The 27743-nt window shown below is 36.0% G+C and overlaps 1 protein-coding gene across 3 annotated transcripts in view; it reads left to right on the top strand.

The window, feature by feature from the left end:
* TAFA2 (TAFA chemokine like family member 2) overlaps positions 1-27743 on the top strand; it is a 188143-nt gene that overhangs the window by 148620 nt on the left and 11780 nt on the right. For 2 of the 3 annotated variants that reach the window (XR_008483238.1, XR_008483239.1), the window contains 3 exons: positions 9658-9810; positions 10760-10884; positions 24224-24471. Coding sequence is in view for 1 of the 3 variants with exons in the window: in XM_054280683.1 (XP_054136658.1) it covers positions 9658-9810; positions 10760-10884 (278 nt within the window). In the remaining 2 variants the exon portion in view is untranslated. The remainder of the gene's footprint in view (positions 1-9657; positions 9811-10759; positions 10885-24223; positions 24472-27743) is intronic. The other variant, XM_054280683.1, reaches the window with a different exon arrangement.

Genomic DNA, 27743 nt, shown 5'->3' with positions numbered 1-27743 from the left:
CCTGGAATGCTTCTGTTATAGCAAGTTTTATCAGATTGATAGATCATCAGTACAGATATTAAACAAGTGATGTTCATATTTGCCATCAGAAAAAAAAATTTGGGCTGCTTAATTTGGAAATCATGGCTTTCTCTTTACTCTTCTTTGTTTTATAGGATTTATTAGATTTTCAACATAAATTTGGGGGACTTGCTTTTCAAAGCTTGAAAAGTCTTAGCATAGGCTGAATAAAGGGTGCTAAGCATAATTTTTTGAAAAGTGAAATAGAACATGAATACTTTGATAATGAAAGTCTTGTTCACATGTTTAAATATGAATTGACCATCTTAAAACTGAGGTCTTTTAACTACAAGAAAAGTGAAGAAGGTATTTTTTCAAGTGAGGGATAACTTCAAACTGAAATAGTATAGATTTAGAGTAGATATTAAGAAAATATTCTTTACCATGAGGGTGATGCGCTGAGAAGCTGTGGGTGCCCCATCTGTGGAAATGTTTAAGGATTGTATGGAACTCTGAGCAACCTGGTCTAGGAGAAGGTGTCTCTGTCCACAGCAGAGAGGTTGGAACTAAATGGTCTTTAAGGTCCCTTTCAACCCAGGCAATTTTAAGATTCTGTGAAAGTAGCTTCTGGACCTTAATAAATGAAGATCTTAATTGCAGAAGAAGGATCACACACGAGCAGTTAGATGTGTGTTGCAATGGAACTATAATGCAAGGACACAGCTGCGCCTTTTTTTGGGGAAATCATACTTCCCCTTCCCTGAGTTTTGGCTGCTGCCTCTGTAGAGGCACCTCTAAGTGCTGGAGATACTTTTTAATAAGGATGAAAAGGCTGCAAGCAGGCAGTTCAAAAGCACTGCTGAATACACCTCTCCACCTTGTTGCACTAATCCTGTTCCATAGAAACTTCCACACACAATATTTTTCTTAAGGCACTACTTAGAGTGAAGATATTGTGCCAGAGGGTTATGCAAATACAGGGAGTAGAAACACAATTTTTTTTTTTTCTTCCCGATGTATCCCTGAGAACATGTTAATTTGTCATCTATACAATGTGACCATTTGGGTCAGCTAGAAAGAAAAGAAAATCAATGATGAGAGTCATCTAGGGGAACAGGAAATATATTCCCCATAATTGTGTAAATGACCAGCTTCTGACTCTCTGAGACTGAGGAGAAAATGTGTGGGTTTTTGGTTTCTGCCAAAGGCTGAAGGCTGCACTGAGACATGTGCTACTGCTTCTTGCTGAGTCGAGATATTTGGCAGAAGGCCCAAAGAGAGAGTATGAGAGAATAAAAAGTCTTTTTGCCAAATGTTCTTTTGAGTGCCTGAAAGCTGGATTAGTCTTTTTTCTCTGTAAAATCATATAATTAGTAATCTCAAGCATCAGCCTGGTAATTTGCAAAATGTCTGCACACTTTAATATATCGTTTGCTTAACATGTTTGATAACAACCTCAGAGATACTTGGGCTTTTGACTTGTAGTATTTATAAACTGCACCTAGCCCTGAGTGTTTTTCTACCAGTCCTACACAAACTTTCTCACAGATTGTGTCAGCTCACAGCTGCTGGAGAAGAAATGTGGGAAGCATCTCATCTGCAAAAAGCAAAGTGGCTGCATTTCTGTCCCATAAAGAAACACGCAGCCTTTGCTGCTGTCATCATCCTCTCATCCACAGCCTGGCAGATGGGGTGGCTGTGGTGGAGCAGCTCCTCCCTGCACCTGCAGTGGGAGGTGGGGTAGGACACAGCAGGCAGGCTGCAGGCAGGGAGCCCATCCTGAGGTGAGGATGGGATAATGTGCAGAAGCTTCTTGTGCTCCTCTTCCAGTGGGTGGACATCTGCAGAGCTGGAAACCCCCAAAATGATTGCTGCTTGTGATCTTGTCTCTGAATGCTTTGTGGTTTTGTGAACCTAGAGAGTACCCAATTTCAAAATTAAAAAGTCGGTCCTAGGGAGGGCAGCACTCTAGGCTGAGTGGGGTCTTATGGAAAAGAGGAAATTATTCTTCAGGCTACCTGAAAATCGGTTGTGTTTTGGATTCCTATTTCTTTGGGTAAAAGCTTGATATGAAGTAGTAATTTGTAGCCATTGCCATAAAAAGGTACTGACTTTTCTGAAAGAGAGGAGGTAGGATTGTTTAAGACTGGCTCACTCCTGCCAGAGGACTGACTGAATACAATTAGCCTCAGAAAGGCTGGGAGATGCCTGTGGGCTCTCCAGGTCCAAGAGATACTACATGAAGTGCTCCATCTGTAGTTTTTGTTTATGAGAACAGCTGGGACTATGCCAGCTTGCTACTTTACTCCAGGAAGTCTTTTCTTCTTGTAGTGGAGCTATCTCAGCAATCCATTTCAGTGCATAGATTTTGCTATGGGAATATCTGAGGCTAAATCTCACAGATTCATTAGTGAGCTCTTCTCAAGGGAATGCTTATATTGTAGTTTTTCCTTGATGTTTTTCCAAAAGGGAAGATGTCTCCCATACAGATGGCTGTAAATGACGGCTGGCAGACAAACTGATCGATGAGATTTTTCTTTGGCACCGTGCAGAAGATTATGCTTGGCAGTGTGACTGTGGCAAACCATTCATTAGTTCAGGTTTAAAGGCTACTGGAGATGCTGTGTGCATAGTGTTGTCATGTGAACTCTGCTCATCCTCCTTCACCCAAGTGGACTAATTGGGTTAATTGAGGGGTAGAGGAGCTGGGCCAGCATCTGCAGAATAAACACTTACCGAGAATGACTCTTGTTATTTTAAAATGATTCTCTCAGGAGAGAAAAAATCATGTCAAATCCAAGAAGCCTGGGAGGAACTGCAGTTAGCAGTATTTTCTCTGTGTGTGTTGCCTACAAGTGGCACTGCAAAATATTCCAAGCAATCAGCTATGGTTTTTTTAGCAGTTCACCTGAAAACCTCTCCCAAGATGCTAAAGACGTCAGAGTAAAAGAGAAATGAAAAACAATGCTGTACTTTTAACGTAAAATTGATTCTCCACTGGTCTAAGTAGAGTATTCTCTGTCTGGAATTTTCAGTGCCCAAAGTGAACAAGTGATTTTAAGAACTGTAGCTGAGGTACAAAGCATGGGAACATGAATACAGTAAATAGGACCTGTCATAAGGTGTGTTTGTAGGATTTTCAGAAATAATTGTATGGGAATATATAATATATACACTGATGAGGGTTGCCTCTCAGTGCCTCTTCTCTAAGCTGAACAGGTTCAGCTCTTCCAGCTTTTTCTTGCAAGAGAGATGCTCCAGTTCCTTATTCATCTTTGTATGATCCACTCCATGTCTCTCTTGCACTGAGGAACCCAGAGCTGGGCACAGCACTCCAGATGTGCCTCCCTGGGGTGGAGTAGAGGGGTAGGATCACCTCCCTTGGCCTGGCAATGCACCCCAGAATGCCATTGGCCTTCTTGGCCACAAGGAAACACAGCTGGCTCCTGACAGCTTGTATAGACACCATGTATATAAGTATCTGGAGGGAGGCTGCCAAAAGGACAGAGCCCCACTGTGGTCCCTTCCAACCTTACCCATTCTATGATTCCGTGGTAGTGTATAATAGGATAGCAAAAAATTAGCATTTTTGTCCTGCTGTTACTATAGTACAACCCCACATGTCATCTGAAAATAAAGCAACATGAATGCCTTTCCTGAGATGCACCACAACTGTGTCATGCCTCATTGTCACCACTGAGGACACAGGAATTACTGCTGTGTCTGTAATTGATTTTTCTGTTCACTAGCCAAACAAGGGAAAAAAAAACAGCAAAGAAAAAGAACACCAAGTAAGTTTTTAAAAAATAAAAAAAACCCCTTTGTTTTTGGTAATTTTCCCAATTTAAAAAATATCATACTATTTTCAAGCCAATTAAAAATGTTCAAATAAAATTTAAAAAAAACCCCTTGTGGATACAATTTTCTTTGATTTTGTTTTATTTAATAATCTTAATTCACCACAGTTTTCACGTCTAGACTATATATCATCATTTGTTCAATCATTGCAAGAACTGCTGCAAATTCAATCATCAGAATAAATATTTCAGTTGCAAATCCAGATGTCACCTTTATTGGAAAAAAATAAATTACTCTGTCATTGACATTCTGGTCCAAAAACCACCTATCAAACCAAAAACATTGAGTTCAAAGGGTTTTGAATTTGATCTTTAGAGGTAATGTTCACTATGATTGCTGCTGATGTACATCTACCAGTGCTGCTTTGGGAGTTAGGCGTCTTTTCCCAATGTCTGTGCTGCCAGTTCTCTCTTCAGCCCATGAAATGGAGCTGAAATGGAGTTGTGCTTTGTTCTGTGTTCACAAAAGAAAGCTGAAGCTTGTGTTCCCAAAATCTTGGCTGCTTTTTTTCCCAACTGCACTAATGGCTGGTCAAATCAAAGATTTCATCCCTAACAAAAACTGTCACATTTCTTGTGTCCTCACATCACAGAACTGCAGTAATGTCGGAACCATTGCTGGTGGAGTAGAAATACACTACATTCAAGGTTTTCCCTAACAGCTGTTACCTGGATATTATAGAAAATATTGCAGAATGTTAAAATTAATTGAATGAAGAAATTAGATAGTGTATTTGTTTTCATATATCTTATTCTGACATTTAAAGAGCAAGTTAGATGGAAATCCTGACTTGGCAGTGGTTATATAAAATTTTGATTGCTTAGAAATGGCAGCTACCAACACTTATTAAAATATTGAAAAAATGCAACAATATTGTGTGACAGTGTGTGTTTTGTGTGTGTGCAGGAGATTTTGTGAGTTTGTTTGCATCCTTCTTCTCTACAGTGACACATTTAGACTGATATGACATACTGAAATTGCTGAAGTGTAGCAGAAAAATAACCTACATTTGTTTTCCTTGTCAATCAGTACGAACAAAGCAAATAAACTATGTGAACAAGAAAACTCTCTTTCTTATCTCTGTTCATGTAATAGTAGGGCAGTGATCTAGAGCCCATTCTGGAACAGTGGTATATTATTACCACTAATTTTATTTATTTTACCAATAACATCCAATCACTCATTTGTTTGAATATTGTGGTATAGAATAGTGACTAATCACTTAGGAAAATGGATGAAGCAAGTTGACAATATCCTGAAATACTGTCTATTTTTCCTTACAGATGATCATTTAAAAGAGTCATTCCATAATAATCATTAATGTGGATATGCTTTACATGAATAAAAAGTGCATATGTACCTACTTTGAAAGCATATGTACCTACTTTGGAAGACTGGGTTACCGTAGTACTTTGTATGGGAAATCTTCCTGATCATACCCAAGATGACAAAAAATCTAAAGTGTATAAAATATTAGATGCAATGTGGATTGAGAATCATGGCAAAATGTAATTTCCATTTTTCTGTTTATTGTTAATACTTCTTTTCTCACCTATAGCATAGACTCAAACAAATAAAGTTTGCAGATTTTAAATACTCCTGTGACCTCCGAAAAATTACCTGGAATAGAATGAAATAAGACACATTTATTTCATGTAAGATTACAGATCTGCAGTTCCTGCAAGCTGATGTAGGAACTGGTTTCTGCAGGAGTTCATCAGGTATCTGTGGTTGCCATCTCCTTCCTCTTCCCTTTGGCTGGAAATGCTTCTCACTGGTCTCCGCACCCCGTTGTAGGAGCTAAACTGGTAGAGAACTAACTACCATCTTCGCTATCAAATGACAGTGTTCGTGCAAGCAGCGGATGAAAGAATGCTGGACAAGACACAAGGGATCTTCTTTTGCTTCCAGTAGCTCTTAGTCATTAGATGGATTTAACTGTATCACCCAGCTGTGCTGCTGTCTTTGCAGAGAGCATACAATAGAGCCTTTTTGATTTTTCCTCTGCTATTTATATGTGCCTACTGCAATGATGGGGATCCTGAAGATAGAAGCATAATAAAGCTGTGACTTTATTTTTTTAGTTCTTGGCAACATGATTTCTTCTTCTTTGTTAATGGCCAGTGTATGTGTTGATGCATGATCTGTGCAACTTGCAGGAAAGAAAAGATGCAAATGACTGAGCAGATGGGTGACAGAAATGAACATCAATGTTTAAGTGTTGAGACTAGGAAAGGCGATCATGATGAATGCTGCTATTCAGAAGATTTTCTTGATTTAATGCAAGGTTCGCATTCCTGCACTAAATACCTTATATTCATATTTTTGAGTTGAATTACAAAATAGCAATGTAGAGAGATTCCCTGTAGAGAATCTTCCCACAGAAGTAGAGGATTAAGGGTCATAACTTAGAGTGAGATGCACTTTGCCAATGTAACTGAAATTTTATTCACCTGAAGGAAAAAAATATAAAGGTTCCTTCCTACCATGAAGGAAAAAGAAAAGTTTTATCTAAAATGAAGACTAGTAATTGTTTAGTTATATTTTTTCCAGGAACATGATACTAATCACTGAAGTTTCTAGTTCTGATTTATGAGATAGGTATTGATGATTTCTCTACAAGAAAAAAGTCTGTAAACATGGCAGGTTAATTACAGCATACGCCATTAATGGGTCAGATAGGGTTATTCCTGTTTTCCAAGCTCCAATCTCATGATACACTGTTAGATCTTCTGGAACATAATTTATATATTATGTTATGTACAATCATTAGGAAAACTTTGCAACCTGTACACATAAAGACTTCAGAGTCTCTTTCTTCAGTCCCTCTCCACACTGATTGCAGAAAGGACTGCTTGCATTAGCAGCAAGTGAAATACTTTTGCAGTGGTTTTGAATAACTAATTTCTGTGGGATTACAGAAATGACATTCGGTTCTTCAAACAATTTCTGCAAAGCAAGCAGCCTACTTTGAAATCTGTGCTAGGATGAAAAGAAACAAAACCAAAATATGAATCACCCAAAGTATTATCCTCCTCTTGTGGAATGATCCAGTGGCTTAATGAGGTTAATTTGTTTTAGATTGTGGGGAATTCTTTATCTACTGTATAGAAGGTTTAATTTCACATGGATGTGACAGAACCTGTACTTGCTGCACTGGAACTTAATTATTTGATAGCATAAGGACCTGAAATCCCTACTTTTCTTCTCAAGGAATTTTCATGGCATTTTCTAGATGGCAAATACAAACTAGAGGATGGTTAGCTAAGATTTCTCAATGTTTGAAATATCTTTGTATATTTTTCTAAGATGCTATGCTTTATGCCCAGAAAATTTCAAAGCATCTTTATTAAAGATCCCCCAAATACTATTGATAGTCTGTGGTTATTTTTTGTTCTCTTCTATTTTTCATATGTATTTTGACCCTTTGAAATGCTTTTCTTTATTGTACATGAATATGAATGCTTCATTTCATTGCAATCCTTTTCCAGAAGTCTTACCATGTTTATTACTACAAAGGAGGCATTCAAAATTTTTGTCTCTGTGTGAAAATTTCCCTCACAGAATTTTAAAATATCTCTTTTAACTGGTTTCCATTCCTGATAGCTGATTTATACATGGTACTTTGTTTTCCCTTAGTGGTAGTATTACGGTGAATGTGTAGACACAGTAAAGCAGTATAAAGTTATATGATAAGGGAGTGAGGACACAAAATTTCAGGATGAGTGATATGCAGAATACAAATTAAAACTAATTTAGTGAAAAAAGTAAGTGGTTTGAAGTTCTTATCCTACACTAAATTTACTTTCTTTTGTAGATTCAGTGTCTAGGGTTTTTTATGTACCTTTCATAAAATGAAATTTAGTGAATTTGTGTTAGGATAAGTGGATATAAGATATGTAATTGCTATCAAAATTAAAGCTAATGTGAATCTGCAAAAGTGGGATATGTTTGTTCTACTATATATTATACATGCCCAATATATCCTAGGATAATTTTTTTTCTCATTCACAAATAAAGAACTTTACAAGCATTTTATTAAGAAAAAAATGAATATATTTATTTAAATTGCTTTATTGTCATATATACCAGTGGAATTGTTTGGAAAAGAGTTAAAAGTAATTTTTAGGGCAGCCGGTGCTAGTAGCTGTAAAAATATTTGCTCAATGTCATTAAAGATATAAAATAACAGAGATTGCAAAGTTCAGACACATAGCAGGAATTACTTTCCTTATCCTCTATTGAATTAAAAATTACAGTTATAAAGTGAAGAAAATCAGTGTTTGTGTATAAAGAGATTTTTTTCCTCCTAGATTTTTGATTTAAATGTAACATTTCAGCATATAAAAATATGAAGGATCATGGGTCAATTGCTTGCATTGTGTTATATAATTTCAGCTGTAGCACAGTGTGATGTGGTCGAGTATAATCAAACCTGACATGGTACAATACATTGAGTGATGACAAAGACCACAGACTGTTCACTGGAATTTGTTATACTGAAAAATGCATAATTCCCCAATGAAATGTTTAGCAGTTTATGTTTTGTTGATGAAGACCCAGAGTGCAATTGCTGTCTGTGGGTTTTGCCTCTAGGAAACTCACGGGTCCGTAGCCTACATCAAGTTTTGTTCCTTCCTCAGGCCTTTTAGGAGCTGACACTGTGAAATAACAATGGGGTGAATGTAGACATCAGTGTTGGTCTCTTGTTCTTAGCGTTTTTTCCTTGTAGAAGCTCTTGTTTATTGTTTGACATTAGTGATATTAAAGATTGCTGAAGTATTCAGTACACAAGCTTTGCATAAAGCACTCAAAAAATTAAATAGCTGCGGAACTAAGGGACACATATTGCTTCACATAATTAGTATTCCTGCCCATACAACGTTGTAGGTCAATATCAGCTAAAGTTCAGATTTTTTTCTCTTTGTTCTGATGGTAATGAGCTATCCTCAGGAATATCTGGCCTTGTATAAGCAACTGCTGAAAGTTCAGTTAAAACATTTTCCAAACTCCAGATCCTTTGGTAACTGGCTGCTGAACCAGAAAGGGTGTTTTGGTAGCTCTTACCAGATTGGTCCTCTTATTGGACTCAGTTAGAGCAGCATGAATGGAAGTGATAGATACAGATATGGAATAATGAGGATTGTCCTGTTGCCTTCCTTGTTTGAAAGATTTGGGTCCCCATGTTCCCAAACTAACTTTGCAGTGCCAGGCAGAGAAATTTAAAGTGTGATTCCTTAGTAGATTTTATTTCTGGGTTTTGTTTGAGTGTTTTCCCTGTATCCTGCCAGTTGTTCTCTGTCTGCCTGTAGGAAGATTTTGGAATACCATGTCAAAGTCTCTTCTGAGCATAAAGTCTGGAGACATGGATTGTGAGAACATATGCATGTATGGGTATTTTAGCATTGATATACTTTCATTTTAAAGTTTCTGCCATAGGGAAAAAGAAAAAATAATATTGGTAGATGTACACAGCTGTTTATGGGAGTCCAGGAATTAATGTAGTTTCTAGATTAGTTTTATGTTTCTGCTTCCCGCTTCATTGGTACAGGACCATATGGAGCCTCATCCAACTGTTCTTCTTTAGCCAGTGTTTTCTGCCTGAAATAGTTATACCATTTTTGGAAAAGAGATCAACTCTCCATTCCAGTGTTAATTACATCACAACTCTCATTTCATGTGTGGCAGATTGCCTTACAGAGCCAAGTTTAATGCATTTCTAATTTAAAAAAATCCAAATGAAACAATATGATGTTACTTCTCAAAGATATCAAATTGTTCATCTTCTTATTTTCACAGCTCACCATGTTAAAACTGGGACCTGTGAAGTGGTGGCGCTTCACAGATGCTGCAATAAGAATAAGATAGAAGAAAGATCACAGACAGTGAAGTGTTCCTGCTTCCCTGGGCAGGTAGCAGGTACCACCCGGGCAGCTCCTTCTTGTGTTGATGGTGCGACTCCTTCTATTGCTTCCTTTCTTTGTGTTCCTGGGAGTTTTGCTGGCTTAAGGTCATTAATGAGACCCACTCCATTACAGTTAACTATTTAAGTAGGAAATCTTCTGCATTTTGAAGGGAGTGTCCAAGGTGAATGGGAGAAAGATGGAAAAATTAATTATTTGCTATTGCTCTGTGGAAATGCTAAACAAAATTATTATGCCAGAGAAAGAGGCCTCTTGAGAGGCTAAATTTGATCTAACTAAAAAGAGGACTTTTGGAATTGTATGAAATTTACTTAATTAAAAGTATTTATGCAAAACCTACATAAGCATATAATTTTCATGTACTACAGTATTGCATCTTTATATATTTATCTCACTGGAAAGAAACAAGCAAACAAACAAAGCACAGTTCTCTCTGGTTTTTAATCTTTTTAGACCTACACCGTTATTCCTATTCACAGTGCAATATTAGTGTCTTAGCAATTCTGGTATAGGCTCATATGTTTTATTTGGGAAAATACTAGATGATTTTCACATCTCTTTCTCTGAAAGAGTGGCAGGATTCACCCTTTACATGATCTCTTTAATGTTGATATGTTGTTGGCTGTCAGAGAAGCTGTAAATATGTCATCATTGGGGAATAAATTTAATCAAGCTATGCTAGGCTATATTCTAGACCAAGCAAAAGACGAGATTCTACTTAAAACTTTGAAATCTGGCTGAGCAAGATAAAAATGAAGTTGGGAAGAAATGCTGTGAAGAGATTGACTTTGAAGCATGTAGCACCTTTTGCAAATTGGAAACTTAATTTCTTCTGAAGGTTCTGAGGTGGCTGAAAATCACAGACTGGCTGTCAGTCAGCCTGTTTCTCATATTTTCCTGGAAAATAAAAGAAATGTTGCAGCGTAATGACATCTTAAAGTGTCCATTTCCACAAAATACATTTGTTTTTTTTGTAGCTTCGATAGTGGAGCAGAAATGGTGGTGCCACATGCAACCATGTCTTGAAGGGGAGGAATGCAAAGTTCTTCCAGATCGTAAGGGATGGAGCTGTTCCTCTGGGAATAAAGTGAAAACAACTAGGGTAGGTATGATACCAACCTGACATGTTACCAACAAGTAAAAAAAAGAAAGGTGCACAGGAAATTGGGTGCACAAAGAAGACCTAAGTTGAGAAGACTAAAGAAGCATGGGAAGAAAGTTATACTGGGATTGGACTTCCTGGTCCCTCACTTTTCTCAGCATACTTTTCAATTGTTTGAACATAGTAAGCTGTGTGCCAGACCTTCTCAGGTAAGCACTGGAGATAGTAGAGTTGATCCCTTCAACTAACAGTAATGATGAAATGCATTATAATCTAATATGTATTTCTCTCTGAAATCAGTTGCACTGTGTTTGTACACTTTTCTAACCTCTTCATTCAAAGGATATCAAACCAGCATTTTTTTCAGTTGCATGGAAAAACCACATTTCTACATAGAAACCACTGAGCATGGTAAGCATTTGAGGTGTCATTACAGGATGATCTGGTTCTTTCCATCTTGTATAACTGTGATTTGCTAAAAAATTTTGACAGAGTTTCAGGGAGTTCCTTTCCTCCACTTGACAGTTTTTCATATTATTGGTTAAAATTTATATTAACAGAAATGTATTTAAAGGTCATATACAATGTCTGACAAAAAAGTAAACATGCTGTCAACTTTGCATTTTAGTGGGTAACTGAAACAGAAGAAAAACAAACTTTTCAGATAAGCATTAAATGTACAAACTTCCTAAAATTAGGGTATTGTATCTTGTCAGGGACAACACAATTCTTCATCAACATACAAAAATGAAAATGTACTCTGAAGACACATATGCATGTGTTTAAGTATAAACACCTTCTTCCCTGCACCCCAGGACATGTACTCATGACTGATTTTTCTTTTGTGTATTTAATACTTTGTAGTGTCAGGACATAATATGCTAGATTGTTGTTCACTCTAAACAGTTGTTTGAGTATCTACGTAATTTTACTGAAATATTCCTTACATAGGCACTAAATTTCTGGTACACATTGGTTGTGGTGAAATACAGCAGGTACTGACTGAATTATAGTTCTTCAGTTCCACAGAGAACTCTATATGTCTCAGTTTCTGTATTTATAAGTCTCCAAAACATTTTGACATTCTTTGAAGGAAGGATGCTTCCTAAATGTTTGCTTTAAAGTTCCCTTCCTGAATACACTTTTAGATGTGTTTCTTCTGAAAACAACTTTGCTGGAATGCTGCCCACACTTAACTGTATAAATGCCAATGCAAATCTGATTATATGCATGTAAAATATATGTGCATATAGAATATAATAAAAAAGGAACCAGATTGATGTTAAAGAAATATAAATACAATATATAAATATATAAATATATAAATATATAAATATATAAATATATAAATATATAAATACATAAGCTGAAGCATAAACATAAGCATAAGCAGAAATAGAAATAGAAATAGAAATAGAAATAGAAATAGAAGTAGAAATAGAAATAGAAACGTGTGTGTTTTGAAATTTTTCCTGGTTACTACTACATCACAGTATTAGTGTTACAGAATACTTGCCATTTTATACATATTGAGAGAGTTTAACGAATTGTAAGTAAAAATGTGGACCTGAATAATATTTCTGCTGGAAAAAAAAGAGGTCACAAAAAGGGGAAAATCAATTATGATTTCTTTGAAGAGATTTCTTCTTCAAAGTTTGTCAGATTATAGGTTTCTCTCATTTGTTGAGGTGATGAAGTTTTTCTGCTGTTAGGGATTGAAAGAAGCCCAAGGCTCCTGTCCCCAGGAGCTTATGCCTTTGTTGTTGTTAGACTTTTAGGTTTGTGTCTTTGCAGCAGCTGGAATTTTCTTGTCCTCCATGGTGGGGGCAATCCTCAGGACTCATTTCATACCTCTTCCATAATGATGCTTTGGAAAAGCCAGTCCTTTTCTATATGTGCTATCATAAACACTGATTCAGTACGATGGCCGCCATAGCCTGCTTACAGGCCTAGCACCACTGAAAGGGAAATGCTAGTCACCTTAAATCCCCCCTGTTTGTTCTGCCTTCCAGTTTGTCCACATGCTCTATGTTTTCCTCCTTTTCCTTTCATTTACCACAGAGCTGCAAGGCTATTCTGAGACAATAGCAAACTTTAATTCGAATTCTGACTGCAAGTTGACCTAACTCATTGAAACCAGGTCAGTGACAGGTAAATGGAGGTCTCTCTTTCAGAATCAGTGACCTGTGATTTTAAGAGACATCATTCCGAAGGCCAGTAAAATACATATTGCTATTGGAAATATGTGAGGTTCTTTGTGTTAACAGAGTAGCTTATTATCAAAGGACAAGTACTTTTCCCTTACATGTAGTCACTACCATATTTTTGTAGCTCCTCTTTCTGCTCCCCAAGGTCTGTATAAATAAAAGTATAAAATTCTAAATTGCTCTTTTTTTTCCAAAATTCTCCCCCTTTTCTTTTGAGAAAAATAAAAAATAACTGTACAGAGAGCCAATATTAAGAAGTTATGAATAATAAGTTTCTGATTGTCAAATGAAATAACCCAAATGTGATTATCATGTGTAATGTAAAAGTGTAAAGAAATAAAGGGAACTAAATAGCTTGGGTGATTTAAGTAAATTACAGAAAAATCTTCTCAAGCTTTCCTGAAAGGCCAAAAAAAAGAGTTTATCTTCACCTCCAAACATTTTCTGTAAGTTTGCCTTCTTCATGTGCCAAAATCCTGACCCAATTACCTGCTAAAGTATTGTCTTCTACAGGATACCAAATTTAAAAGTAGCACCTACATTTCCACATCATGAGTTGTTAATAGTTAACCTCTATGTTAGAAATAAAAACAGTGGAGGAAGGAGGTATTTTGAATGTCCACCTCTGCTTATATAATCTCACTATTGTAAAAAATTATATACTGACTTCCTAATCGTTATGATAGTAGTCACTGAGCAAAAAAGGCCAGATAAAAAATGGCAGAAAACTAATTGATTTTTAAAAATGTGGTCTACTTGAGGTTTTGTATTTTCTTCAGTTATATAGATCTAATAAGGTCATACAAGAATAATGAATTAGAAGTACTCAGAATTCACATGTTAAGAAATCAAATTTGGAAATTATTTACCTTTAGAATACAAACTTGGGTATTATTTTCCTAATCTGTTTACATATTAGAGGGAAAAGATTGATATTAAAAATTAACCATAGAAAAGAACAGAATATGGGGAAAAATGTGTATGAATAAGATGAGTACTGACTATTTCGGGTTTATGTAGCCTGCAGGAGAGGAAGGGAGAAAAAGACTGACAACTTATGTAAATCAGTAAATTTTTCGACATCATATAAAGAAATATGGGCTTGTGTTCCCAGTCATAATACCACAACAAAAGAGGATGTTCATGAATACATTAGGAGAATTATGAGAGGATTATGAGCATAGTTGCAATTTTACCAGGGACGCTTGGGCATTCTCCTCTAGGCTAAGAAACTGTTGTGAAAGGAAACTGTTGCATTTTTCCCCCACATGGCAAGTCTCAATTTTTGATACATAAACACAAAAAATTTTGTCACATTGCCCTCTCTAAATGATGAGAAAAGAGTTTCAAAAAAGTGAAAAATCCTTTTTTTTTTTACATTTGCAGTACTCTTTCTTCTACAGTCTCCTTCTAATAGAATTATTCTAGTTCCAGAAGTTCTCCTTCTTGTTTCTTTCCTTTTTTTGTGTTTCCTTTCTCTTCTTGCAATACAGGAAAGGGTCTGTATTAAAAAAAGTAATTTTCCCATCAGCTGAAAAATATACTGTTATTACGTATAAAACTGACCATGACATTTTAAAAATTCTCTGATTTTATATCAAACAGACAAGCTCTTTACAAAGAGTGAAAATTAACATTTTGCAGTTGGATAAAAGCTGAAGAGAAAGAATTAAATATTTCTCTTCGTTATAGGGTAGGTTTCACATCAGAGGTCTCTCCCTGGATAGGGCTTTTCCCTGGGCAGATCTAGATGCCAGGCTTTATTTGTACTTTTAAAAAGAGTACATTGCCTGCTACCTTTGTGATACAGGCAGGCTTTACATAAAGTGCCCCAGTGGTTGCCAGTTCTCCACCCCAGGATTAGCTTGGAACACGTCACGGCTCCTGGGCAGCTCATTAACCTGTGTGCCTTTCCTGCAGAGTTTAGAGAAAAAGGACAAGGTAAAGTGGTGTATCCTGGGTCTAATCTTGAGATTCTGGAAGTGGAACATGACTGAAGAAGTGTGTACTTGCTCCAGGCAGTGGGAGAGTGTTCCTGGGCTGATATTTTATGAACATATAGAAAAGTATGCAATGGTATTTTTCATGAGAAAAAGTATAGCAAAAAATAAGCTATTTCAGTTGAAAGGGGCATACACTGATCATCACATCTGGCTACTTGAACAATTCAGTGCTGATCAAATTAAAACATGTAAATCATAACATTGTCTAAATGTCTCTGAAACACTGATGGACTTGGACACCTCTCTAGGAAGCCTCTTCCAATGTTTCACAATCGTCTTGGTCAAGAAAAGCTTCCTGGTGTTCAGTCCAAACCCTGCCTGGTGCAGTGTTGAACTATTGCATAGTAATTAAATGGTACCTTGTCCTCAGTCTTTTAGTTTTATTTGGTAGAACTGCCTGTGGAATGAGGCATAGTTTAACATTAAACTGCGGTTAAATTATGTGGGGTGGAATTTACTGGACTTTGCTTGGGTTAGGACTCTCTAGAATGAGATAACTAGCCCAAGCTCTAGACTGTCTTTTTACTTTTAGATAGAGTTATTCAGTTCCAGAGGACACTTGATTTTGTTATACGTCTGATAAATTGTCTTCTGGAGGTGCTTATGTTTCTCAAATAATCTAGAGGAAAACTACCATGACTAACTTAGCTGCTAATGTTTAGACATTTAATGTTGAATAAGAAGCAGCTAGCTTAGATAATTTAGTCACTTTGATGTGGTCTTCAGCAGGAAGATGACCATAAAGGCCCATTCATTCTTTGTCAGTTTGGGAAGCTTTGGACTTTGACCCCTATCAAATGCAATATAATAATATAATATAATATAATATAATATAATATAATATAATATAATATGTTTAAAAAATGCTCATATTCTGAAGGTACACAGCTGTGAGCTAAATTAGTGACTCATACAGTGATGAGCAACATGTCCAGTATCTACTACTCACTAAAAATTGGCAACAGTGCCTGTTTTAGAATTGTTGGTGTAATACTAATACTAATAATATAAATTAACACCAATGGAAAAATCAGATACATAGTCGATATTGATTGTTAACCCCTGAAAATTTCTAGAAATTGAAAGCGAGTAATGTTTCCCTGTAAACAAGGGAAAGAAGTATTTTCAGGCAGGTTATAAAGGGCTAGGGTTTGGAAATGAGCATTCAGCTTCTGGAATGGCTGAGCACCTACACTTTTAAGAAGGGCTGAAGGAACTGGAATGTGGAGGAAAGCAAACTGCAGAACAGAAAGAAATCAATACCTAGTATATTACTATGTAACTATATGCCAAACCAATAGCAGAAATAGAGTACTGCAATAAAATAAAATAAATATTACAAGGGCAGAGAGAAATAAAAGAGAAAAATTACAGATCCAAAAATAAATCCACAGTGTGTATATTTATCTACATTCCAAATCCAAATCTGCATTCCAAATCAATACCAGAGACAGATGACTAGTGTGAAAAGAACAGAAATATTGCCAGGATGCTGAGAAATCCATACTCATACTGAGAGCATCTATACCTTCAAAAACAGTATAGGAGAGAGACTGAACTCAGTTATTTGAAATATTCCAATTTATCTAATTTTACATTATGGCTTCCAGAATTTAAAGGAAACTCAAAATTGAATAAGATCCTTGGAAAAATAGAAAATTTACTGTCTGAACACACCAACTGGCTTCATTTGAAGCCAAATTGTGGTCAGTATATGCATCCCACTGCTCTCAATCAATGCAGTTTTGTTGCTATTTATAAATACTGCTTACATTTTTACTCTATCACCTCTTTCTCACTTGCAGATGCTGAGTTGTTTCTAAATTAATTACGGCTGATGAAAGGGGAGACAGTAATTTTATTTGTGTTTCAATTTATAAAGTATGCTGTTCATAACCCTTTCAGCATGAGGACCCTTCTTTGGTACCTTTACATTTTGGTGGGTTACTCAGATTCCCACTATCAAGAGGCAGCATAAAGTGGTGACTCAACTGCTATCAGTGCTGTCATAACTGCTGCTTGAGTACGAAATAATAATAGTAATAATAATAATGATAATAATAATAATAATAATAATAATAGTACAAGAGAGCTAAAATGTGTCCCTGGATATGAAAGGAGAATGGCATTTTTCTTGTAACTGAGCCTTACTTGGAGTTAGCAATGCAGCAATGTTAGTTGTTGGTCTGTAGTTCAGACAAGCAACAGATCCTTAGGTTCTTTAAGTGTTACTGGTTTTTCTGCCAAAGTTAAAATGTGGAAGCTTCTACCTTCATGTCTTTCCTCCTTTCCTCCTTTCCTCTTCCTCCTCCAGGTTTTTCAGAAACAGCAGTAGTAATGATATGGAATTAGAAAAAGCAGGCATTCATAATCTAAATACAATGTATAGGCTATTCCAGGATGTTTCTTGTAGGCAGAATATATGGTAGTTGTGCTCAGTGACTGCTAAGAGAGCAGTGTATTTCTCACATGACATGTTTTACGGAGTAAAAATGCTGCTAACTTACGTGACATAAAAAAATTTGACCACTGAGAAATGTGAAATAATTGTAGGATAGATGAATGATCTGCCATGTGTCAGGTACAGGAAGCACTTTTTCTACTATTATGTAAGGGGTTTTATCATTGAAGAAACCACCTCACTGTAAAACTACTTTGCTCCTCTGCCTCACTTCAGAGCCTCTGTATAGAGTCCTCAGCGCCTACTTTAATTTAAAATGAAGATTTATTGGAATAATGTACATATATACAGTGACCAGCAATACCTGGAGGTTCATAAAAATGATGTGATTACAATATAAGTGAGTGCACAAACTGTAGCAAAATATTACCCATGGAAAAGAGTGATTGCACTTGTGACAGCCTCTTTGTTGCTATGGTATCTCTTTCCATGCCTTTGGCTGATCTGTCACTAGGAGAAATTTGCAGCTGTCTCAGCATGTTTCTGTTTGCTAACTCAGAGACCACTGTATCTAATCTGTCATTAAAATAGCAATAAGTGGTATGCACATATTTTCTAAGAATAAATACAAGTTTTAGGGGATGAATAAGCTGGTAGTGTAAATAGGATGACATTTTCTAGGGTCAAACTGGACTTTTGTATTAATCAGTAATTACTGTTTTGATCTAGCACCACAGTTCTTTCCTTTTGAAGCTTTGTATTTTTTGTAGGGCACCTAAACACTAATCTTTTGGGACACTTGGACATTTTGATGGAAATAGCTATCATGCCAGCCAACACATGTTAAAAGGAGTCACCAGTATTCAGGGCTATGCAATTTACTGATTTTCCTAAAAATAGCTTTTATATACCAAATTTGCTTCTTTAATGTGAAGTTGGTGTGCCTAATTCTACCCTAAGTAAAGTTGTGAGTCTCCATTTGGCAGGAGTCTAGGCCTTGCTAATGTTCCTTTGTGGTCACAGAAATCTAGACATGTCATGGTCCTTTCTCCAGAGGCAAATGTACTCTGAAATATCGGCAAAAGAGCAATTATGGAATAAAGGATTAAAGGAAGAAGTGTTGTGGTGTGAAATGCAATGAGCAAAGTAATAGACTGAAAGGTCAGTAAAACTTGTTGGGCAAGTGAAGATAATCCAAGCATTCAAATCCCAAGACATTTTCAGTTTCAAATTTTGTTTAGTTCTGTTCTGAGTTTGAGTCCTATGGATACTGAAATGAAGAATGAAAGTGAGTAACATCAAAAGAGAGAATGGATTAAAGGCAATATTCGCAGGTACAGATCTTTTGAAAAGATGGAGCCTGATTATAAATTGCCTTGCTATATCTCGCTGTGAATGCACTGAGTATGGTCTCAAGCTACTCATAGGAGGCAATATAATTTTTTTTTTGTGTGTAGACACATTGTAGAAATAACGAAAAATGAAATGTTTTGCAATCCCTTCATCACACCCACAGCATAGTAGTATAAGCTGTAGTTTATGCATTTTTGTCAGGGAGTAGTTTTCCTGAAGGTAAGATTGCAGCTAGAATGCATTGTAAGGCACCATTTTAGCTTCTTCAGAACCTGAACATTGACAGAATTTCTCTGCAATCAAAGCAAACTATTCACTATTTAAAGAAAAATGCAATTAGATTTCAACAGCATGTCATTAATTACTAACCAGTGATTTTTGCAAACATTACTTCTTTCCATGTGCAAATTCTCCAATTAATCTGTCCAGCCAAGATGTTTTCTGCCTTTGTCCCAGAAGATTCAACTTGTGATTTACTTTTTTATTCTTTTGCTGTGTCCTTTGCTGGCATGTTTGAGATATTGACCTCATGTCTAAAAAAAAATTTTCTGCCTCTGTGATGGAAAATAAGAGCAAGTACTTAAGGCCGTTTGTTAATGACTGGTTTTCTTCAATTCATTCACCCCATGAATTTCCACTTTTCCAATGTCCTGACACCAAAATCAAAGATGTTTCCACTTCCATTTGCAGCTTCATTCTGCCAGTCTCTTTGCCATTCACAGCTATGCAAAAAGGGCTCTTTGAATATCTAGTAGTCCTTTTAAATTTTCTTGGAAAATTTTTGTCAGGTTCTAATATCTCAGAAATTACTGTACGAGATGATATTCAAATGCCAGTATCATGTGAGTCATGCTGGCATGCTTTAAGACTAGTGTTTCTTTCTTGTCTCGCCCTTCTTTTTAGCCTGTAGGGGCTTCTTTGGATCATTTCTGAAAGTCAGAAATGATATATTTCTGGTCAGAGAGACCAGAATATTCTGAAACCTCACATGATCTTCTGCCTAAATAGCTTCAGACAGAATTTTTTCCTCTTTCCCTGGGTACTTGGCTCAGGCTTCACAAACTCTACATCACTTCTAAGTTGCAGAAATGTATGAGGCTGGCCCTCCATTGTTCAAAAGGTAATGCTTTCATTTCTTCAAAACAACATAGTTTTCTTGAGGTATTTCCTTACTCATTAGGACTAATTATAGAAAACATCAGAAACACCCCCTTGGCGCAGCTCTGCTTTTCTGCCTTCTTATAGGGAGGGAAATGAACTATAATCGCTATAAAGGGGAGAATCAGACATACAGAGCATTCTGAGCCTACAGAGTCACAGAGTTGGAGGAGCTCTCAAACCAATTGAAATCAGATTACTCAGACATTATTCCATTGCACAGCAAAGTGAGCATGGTTGCAAATCTTAAATATTTCTCTCTAAGAATAATGAAGATAGTCTTATCCTTTCTGAAAACTCTTCTAAACAAAGAAAAAACTCAGGCATGGAAGATTGCTGCCTATGGCTAAATTAATAAAGAAAGCAACCAACATAGAGTTAATTTCCATGAGAATTTCAAAACCGCACATTTTTTTATGACTTGTAGTTTACTCTTCTACCACCCTGGTGAACACCAAGTCAATTTCAGGAAAGACATTACTGCTGTAGTATAGAGGAAATACTCCAAACCACTTTTCATGTTCTATAAAATGGACTCTGAGCTTTCTTCTGCTGCATTATTAAAATATACAGATGATCCCTTCTTAGATCCTACAGTCCTGATTATCATCCATCGCCTTCCATATCTGCAATGATAAATGCCATAGAACTCTGAAGTGCAGATTCTGGGTGAATCTACAAAATATCCCATCCACCAGGGCTTATTTGCATGATGAAACCTGTAAAATTATGTTGGCAAGACCAACCAAAGTTTGTCTCCAGTTTATGAAGAAGAATGGGTTCTCAAGGAAACAAAGCATTGTGTCAAATCAACGTGCATCTACAAATTCAGTAGTAATAGATCTGAGAATTTTAATAGAGCTGCAGTTTTGTCTCTTCAGATTGAAGAATGTCGTAAGATAAATTACTGATGCCAGCCAGAAGAACTTGTTTCTTCATCCTGAGTTCAAACTTTGTGGCTTAGAACCATGTTCCTGCCAAAGGAAGACCAAAGAACGGTATCTCTGCTCATGCTGTTTCTAATTCAGGAAAATGCACTCCATAATCAGATTAGTTGTTCTAGAAATTTGACATCTCTCTGTCCTGATTCCTTGTCACCTTTTCAGAGTCACCCTGGAAAATGTAAATTTCTCATCTTCAAGGCATCACTCCAATTCCACATGCTAATAATTTTTATTCCTCATTCATGAAGAAGAAAAAGGGAGCAGGAGACTTTATTCTAGAATTCAACTTGACAAATTTGAAGCCTATTTCTTGGAAAGCCAATCACTTTTTCGAAGGTCAATGGGGAAATTGCCAGAATCCTTTTTCTTTCTCGCAACCTTAAAGCACATTATTGGTACTTACATTCCTGAAATTTGAAGGCAACAACCCCTTCTGAGACTTTTGGTCTTTCCTTCATTACATGAGATTTTAGAATTCCAGAGTCTAATTGCAATTAGCTACTTTGATTCATTCATACTTTGTCTTAGGTCACAATCTATTTAGATAAGATAATGAGAAAATGCATATATGAAGACAACTGGACATGTTCTATAAGCAAGACACTTGAAATTGAATTCATTTTTAGCTTTGACAGAATACTTATTTTCTGCTCACTGTGAAGTTCAAAAATAATATCCAGATGATCCTGAGTACAGAGATGTTATAAGGTGTTGTAACTTTCACCTGTATGTCTCCATAATGCTCAAGCAAGAAAACATTTACTTATTAAACTGACAGCACTTGTTCTGTTCATCTTTGACCAACATGACTACAACTATTGGGAATCAGAAACCATAATCTTGACTATGTCTTAGTGAAAGAGGCTTTATGTGTTGTTTTCCTGGGCAATGAGAAATCCTTCTTATTGTTCAGCCTCTGGGTGAAAACCCATGTCTTCCTTTTTCACAGTTCTGTTAGGACTTGAGAAAAGATATCAAAGATTTTTCTGAAATCCTCCAGATCTGCCACCTTTCTACTTTTTCTTGTCTTTCTTATCTGTATTGGACTAATGGCATGATGGGTACTCATACAGGAGAAGGTTAAAATTAGAATTCCTGAAATTAATTTTATATTCTCTGAAATGGTACCCACTACTCTGTCAGTACCTATTTTTTAAGCCAAAATTTCTCCAAGCACAGAAAAGTCTTTTCTTCATGTGGAAATTCTAAATGGATGAAAAGAGAAAGGAAAATGATCAAAGGGATTCAAGTTGATGACTGATTCATTGTTTTTAAATAGTTTTTCCCTCCTGGATATTGGTTCTGTTGTTTTCTAACTTGTGTTTTAGTTATCTTATATTCCCTCAGCTATGGCAGTATTCCTGGAGACAAATGTGAATGCACTTCCTCAAAATGCCAGCAGTGGAAGCTGGTAAGCAAGTGGGGAAAAATCACCAGAGAAATCTCTGAAGCTTGGGACAAAGGCAGAAAACACATCAGTACTGCACTAACAGAACAGCAGGTACTCTTATAGAGAAGATAAAATTACAGGTAAGGAAATAATTTACATTTCTATTTTGAACTTGTCCAAATGGCTTGTTACTCTCCATTCAAAATACCAGGAAAAACCCTAGAGCATAAAATTTGAAGAAGAAAAAGATCTCAAATTTGATTAATTTGGACAATCTGATTTTTTAGTGGGGATAATTGGAAGTTCTGACCTCCTTTCTAGACAAATATATTAAAAGATGAAAATTCTTTATGCCTATTAGACAGTTTAGAACCTCAGTCTAGTTTTAAAACAAGACTGGATTTGAGTTTTTTAAATGTTTTTCTTTTTTGTATTTAGAATGTAAACACAGGAAAATGCTTGTTATAGGTTTTCCTTTCCAATAAAAAACAAGTGTAGCCTTTTCCATAGGTACATGATGTCAGATAAAGCCAAAGACAGAAGGACTCTGTTCCCATCTCTCCATTAACACTTCCTGACAGGGTAACACAACTCTTTCTTATGCTCCAGTTTCCTCATAGGTTGAAAGGAAAGAGGTTATTTTTATCTCCCAGTTGGGATGATTAAGCAGGATAAGTGGTGTGGAAGAGAAAAAAATTACTTTTTTGTAATTAATTGTCTTGCAGTCTTTTATGCCGCCATGCTGCAGTCCCACTATGGAGTTGTGAGCACCATAAAAACCTCAAGAGGATATATCCTTGTCTGAATTGCTGCAGTTATTATCTGTTACAGAAAGTAAAATAAGGTTTTTGTTTAAGTCTTCTTTTAATTTAAAATTGTTGTCTGTAAATGAAACATTGTGTTACATTAAAATAATTCTGCCATAAACTCTGTTCTCTACTGAGTTACAGAAAACATTGAGAAAATTAGGGTATGTTCAAAACAGTGACATAACCTTTTGGAAGACAGTAATAATGAGTATATAGGAAGGACTAATGAATTGGATTTAGCCTTGATGTAACTCATATATCTTCATCAACGATTCACTATCATCATTATCCCAGTGAGATGTACCAATTAATTTTATTTTGTAAACTATCCAGTTCAAGGAAGTATGAACACAGGACCATAATAATTGATTTCATAGTATTCAAATATGTAGAGATTTTATTTAAGCAAGAAATTTTTGAAATTTTGAGTTTAATCTTGTATATTTTTAATGATCTGCAGCATGATATTTAAGAAAATAAAAGAAGAAAACTTCAAGAAATTTTGGTGATCTGATAAGATGCTGTGTATCACATCAGAAGCGATTATTATTGGCAGGTTCAAAATCTATCTCAAATATCTAGATAAAGAACTATCTGTCTGAATTGAATATTGTCTTTTGAAATGTGTCCTCTGTTATTTTATAGTGTTTCCTGTAACCTTCTATTTTTTTTTTTTTGCTTTAAACATATATGAGGAGAACACACTCAAATCTTTCATTTTGAAGGAATTGTCTTCTGACTTCATGACTCCTTTCTGTACCACAGGTCTATGTATGAACTTATTCTCAAAGAACTTTTCAAATACTGTTTTGTCATACTTAAATTTTGCTGATTACTTTCAGAAATGAGTGTAATCTATTAGTTTCTATTGCTTTTTGGTTTGAATTTGAATATGTTTGGGTATTTTAAAGACCATGCACTTTTCCTAAGAGAATTTTCTCTGATTCTGAAATGTTTTAACCTGTCATTTTTTATTTATCCTTGTAAGTTAAAAAAATATTCCAGCTATCCCAGTTTTGTTTTCTGTAACTAATTTCATAACAGTGTAGTACTTGACATGTGTTTGTTTCTTAGGCAAACGTGTAAAACTCCTCAAGTCCGAATGGAGAAGTAGAGAAAGGAGGTTTCTGCTGTGCCTGATGACAATTTTTGTTTTTTCCACACACAAAAAATATTCTGGCTCCACGATGGAGCACTAGTTGTGATGAATCCTAGTCTTGGTCGGATTCTAAGGAAGGGCCAGAACGTTCGTTGAGGAATAAAGAGTCAAACCACTCCAGAAAATGTGTTCCAGCCCCGGTTTATTGCTCACAGAGCAGCAGGTGTGTACAAATACAGGTTTACACAGTATTAAAAGGAATTGTTGTACCTTACTCCTCATTGCAGTTGCTTAGTTTGCTGTGGACATTGAAGACTTGTGGCCCATTTGGGCAGAGTTTCTGGAGGGTGGTTGGAGAGATTCTGACTGTGCTACTAAGCAGCCTCAGAGCATTACTTAGATGCTTCAGAGAGCCCTAAAATATCTCCACACTCTTGACTTTCAGAGATAGACCCAGTTGGTAAGCTTAAGTTACTCCCATGGGTAACAGCAGATGCTCTGGAGAACAGCACTTGGAAGAGAAATCCATCTTAGTACATCCAGTCTGGTGTGGCATCTGTAGTTGAAAGCTCTGTATCACATGCTGAATTACTTAAATTTCATAAAAAACCCCCAAGAATTGGGTATTTCCATTTCATTCCTAAGACAGGCTAGAAGCTGTTTACCTATCTTAAAACTGTGTTAAGGCTGAAGACCTTTATCATTTACAGGAACATACGCCATGCTCTGAGGTATTTTTCCATTACCTATTTTACTAGTCCTACCTTTCAGACTATTAGAAGTAAGTGGAAAGATCACTTGACATGGGAAAGGTTTCTAAAGACTTTTAAAAATTTTTAACACTGGCTGTCTAGATCTTCACTTTACAACCAAAAATTTCCAGCTGAAATCCTTAAGAGCAGTGGGAAATAAAGGAGCACAGCTATATTTCAAATGGCATTGCATGAAATGAGTTTTCAGAATGTTTGTCTCTCTATAATGGAAGTCCTAAGCACAAGAACTATCAAAAGTGCAGTTTGGATTAGTCACTATGCAATAAAAATATGAAAGAATTATAAGGTTTTAGAGTCTCATGGTTATCAAAGAACTGGGAGCCTTTTGAGTCATGTCCTGGGAAATGCACTTTTTAATTTAAAAAATGAGCTACTAATAGCAACTGAAGGACAAGCGTGAGGATCTGGAATTCTAAATCGTTTAACAGGCTTGGGAACATGTTTAGATTAATACTTTTCATACTCCAGTGCCTAAAATAAAACTAAGGGAAAAATTTGAAGCTGAGTCCTTAAATAAAAAGTTAGGTAGGATCAAAATTTTATAAACAGGAATGAAATATTTGATGACTTGAAAAAGTGTCTTCCAATGCATAACCTTCTCTGAAGGTAAATGAATCTGTGTAGTTATTAAATATCTGTTTTCCAGACTGCTCAAAAAGTAACTCAAATTTTGCCTTTTGTCATTAGCCCAGTCAAAGGGCTGTCTGTAATACTAAAATAAGGGCCTGTGTCCTCATTAATGGTTTTCTCTTGCAGTTCCCTTGAAAAGTGTTTGAGTCACCTTCATTTCTCAGGCTTTTGAAATGGTTCCTCCTCCCTCCAGAAACCCAGTTATGTAGCAATAAAGACCCAAATCCACATCTACCTGCTGTAAGGGGTCTATACATATATGAGCCCTAGTCCAAAAAGGTCCTTAACACCTTTTTGTCCACTTTCCCCAATTCATTGGAACATATATGACATGATTATCCATCTGTGAGGAAATTGTGAACCTGTCCTTTGTTAACATTTGCAAAGTACTTAGGATTATCACTGGTACAAGACAGTAGTACTAGAACAGAGGCATTTTCCAAGCTTACAAGTTCAACTGTTTCAGTGAATGAACACAAGTGGCAATGCAAGCTGTCATTTGCTTTCACAAGCAACGTATGAATGATAGTGCATGGCAAACACACTGCATGGATTTTAAAGTTCCAGGAAATAGTGTGCTTCCATCTGTTCAAAAGATCCATTTCCAACCTCAACCTCATTCTCAGAGGGCCTGAGTAGAGAAAATGCACTGGCAGGTGTTTGTTTCTGGTTATATGGGCCCTGTTTCTACACTGTAGTATTTATATTAAGTTCTTGCTACCACAACCAAATTATTTATGTTTTAGAAAAGAACAAGACTGATATAGCCCTCCTGAGTTCATTCCTTTTTAGAAACGCTTTGCTAAAGAATCACTTTGTTCATAATTTTATTAAATTTTTTGTGGTGTTTTGCATACAGTTTAAGAAAGGATACCACAATAATGACACAAAATGGACAGGAATATACTGCATAGAAGCAAGGGCTGTTTTGGTATGGGATCTCTGTCTTTTCTACAGCGCTTGGAAGACAATCCATTGTAGGCATTTCTTCAAGCCATTACTTATGGCTTTTGTCATTCCCTGTATTTAGCATATCTCATGTTGGTTATTAAATAAATTTGTGAGACCCCTTTTATTTTTGCTTGAAATCCCCATACCATTTTTTTTTTTCCCAGAGGCTTTTAATAGTTTAGAGAAAAATGGAAGGGGTGCCAAGTCAACTTCGTCTCATGAAATTCTGCTTAGCTCAGGGTGAGCTATTAATTGCTTTCACAAAAAAAAAAAAAAAAAAAATTCCTGTGTCTTACGTATCTCAAGACAAAAAAGAAAAAGCCTGAGTATGCTTAGATGACATGACCTATGATCGCACACAATCTTACATCACAATAGTTGATGGAACAGTTCTAATTAAAAAGAAAAAATCCTCTATTAAGTAATTTCTGCTTCTTTGGAGAAAACCCAGAACAGAGGGTCCATCCATTCCATGTGGAATCATCTGTCAAGGCAAGAAACATTGGCCTAAATATTTTACCTTTTCTGCATTTGCATTGATACATAGCCCTGTCTTCCCTCCAACTCTCCTCACACACTAAATTCACTTCTTTACTGTGCATGATGGAAAAGAGAGAGAATTAAATTGCAAGGGGAGATATAAAAAGGCAAGTTGCTACATTTCAAGTGCTTGACTTTGCAAACTTTAGAGTCAGTTTTCAATATGGATTCTGTGTATGGCTTATGATAAACACAGAAAAAAATTCAAAAAGCTGTCAGTAAAAAAATAGCAATGTACAAGTTGTGTTATGAAATTTTCCAGCACGCACTTAATTTCAATATACCATCTATTGTTATCAGTTTTATTCCAACATTATTATATAATAATTAATTATGTGCCTAATTTTGGATGCAGAAGCTATTTTGTAGCTAGCTAATGATTTGTGATATATTTGTTTCTGTGAAGAAACAGAAGAATTTTACTATACCTAATTGGGGTTCTATAACTTTGATGCTTAGGTGCTTGACTTTAGGGAGAAGTGCTTTACTATTCAGGGAATATTCTCTCACCATTCTTTACATCCTACAGTCTTGATATTTCTTCCTTTCTCTTCTGAGGCAGAAGAAAGTCCTGAGTAAAAGTATCACAGTTTTTATTGAA

This window comes from Melozone crissalis, unplaced genomic scaffold (assembly GCF_028551555.1).
Source record: "Melozone crissalis strain CALT ecotype California unplaced genomic scaffold, PUWL_Pcris_2 ptg000004l_1, whole genome shotgun sequence".
NCBI lineage: Eukaryota > Metazoa > Chordata > Aves > Passeriformes > Passerellidae > Melozone > Melozone crissalis.
Note: the sequence above shows the minus strand (reverse complement) of the source record. Positions and strands in the feature narration are given on the sequence as shown.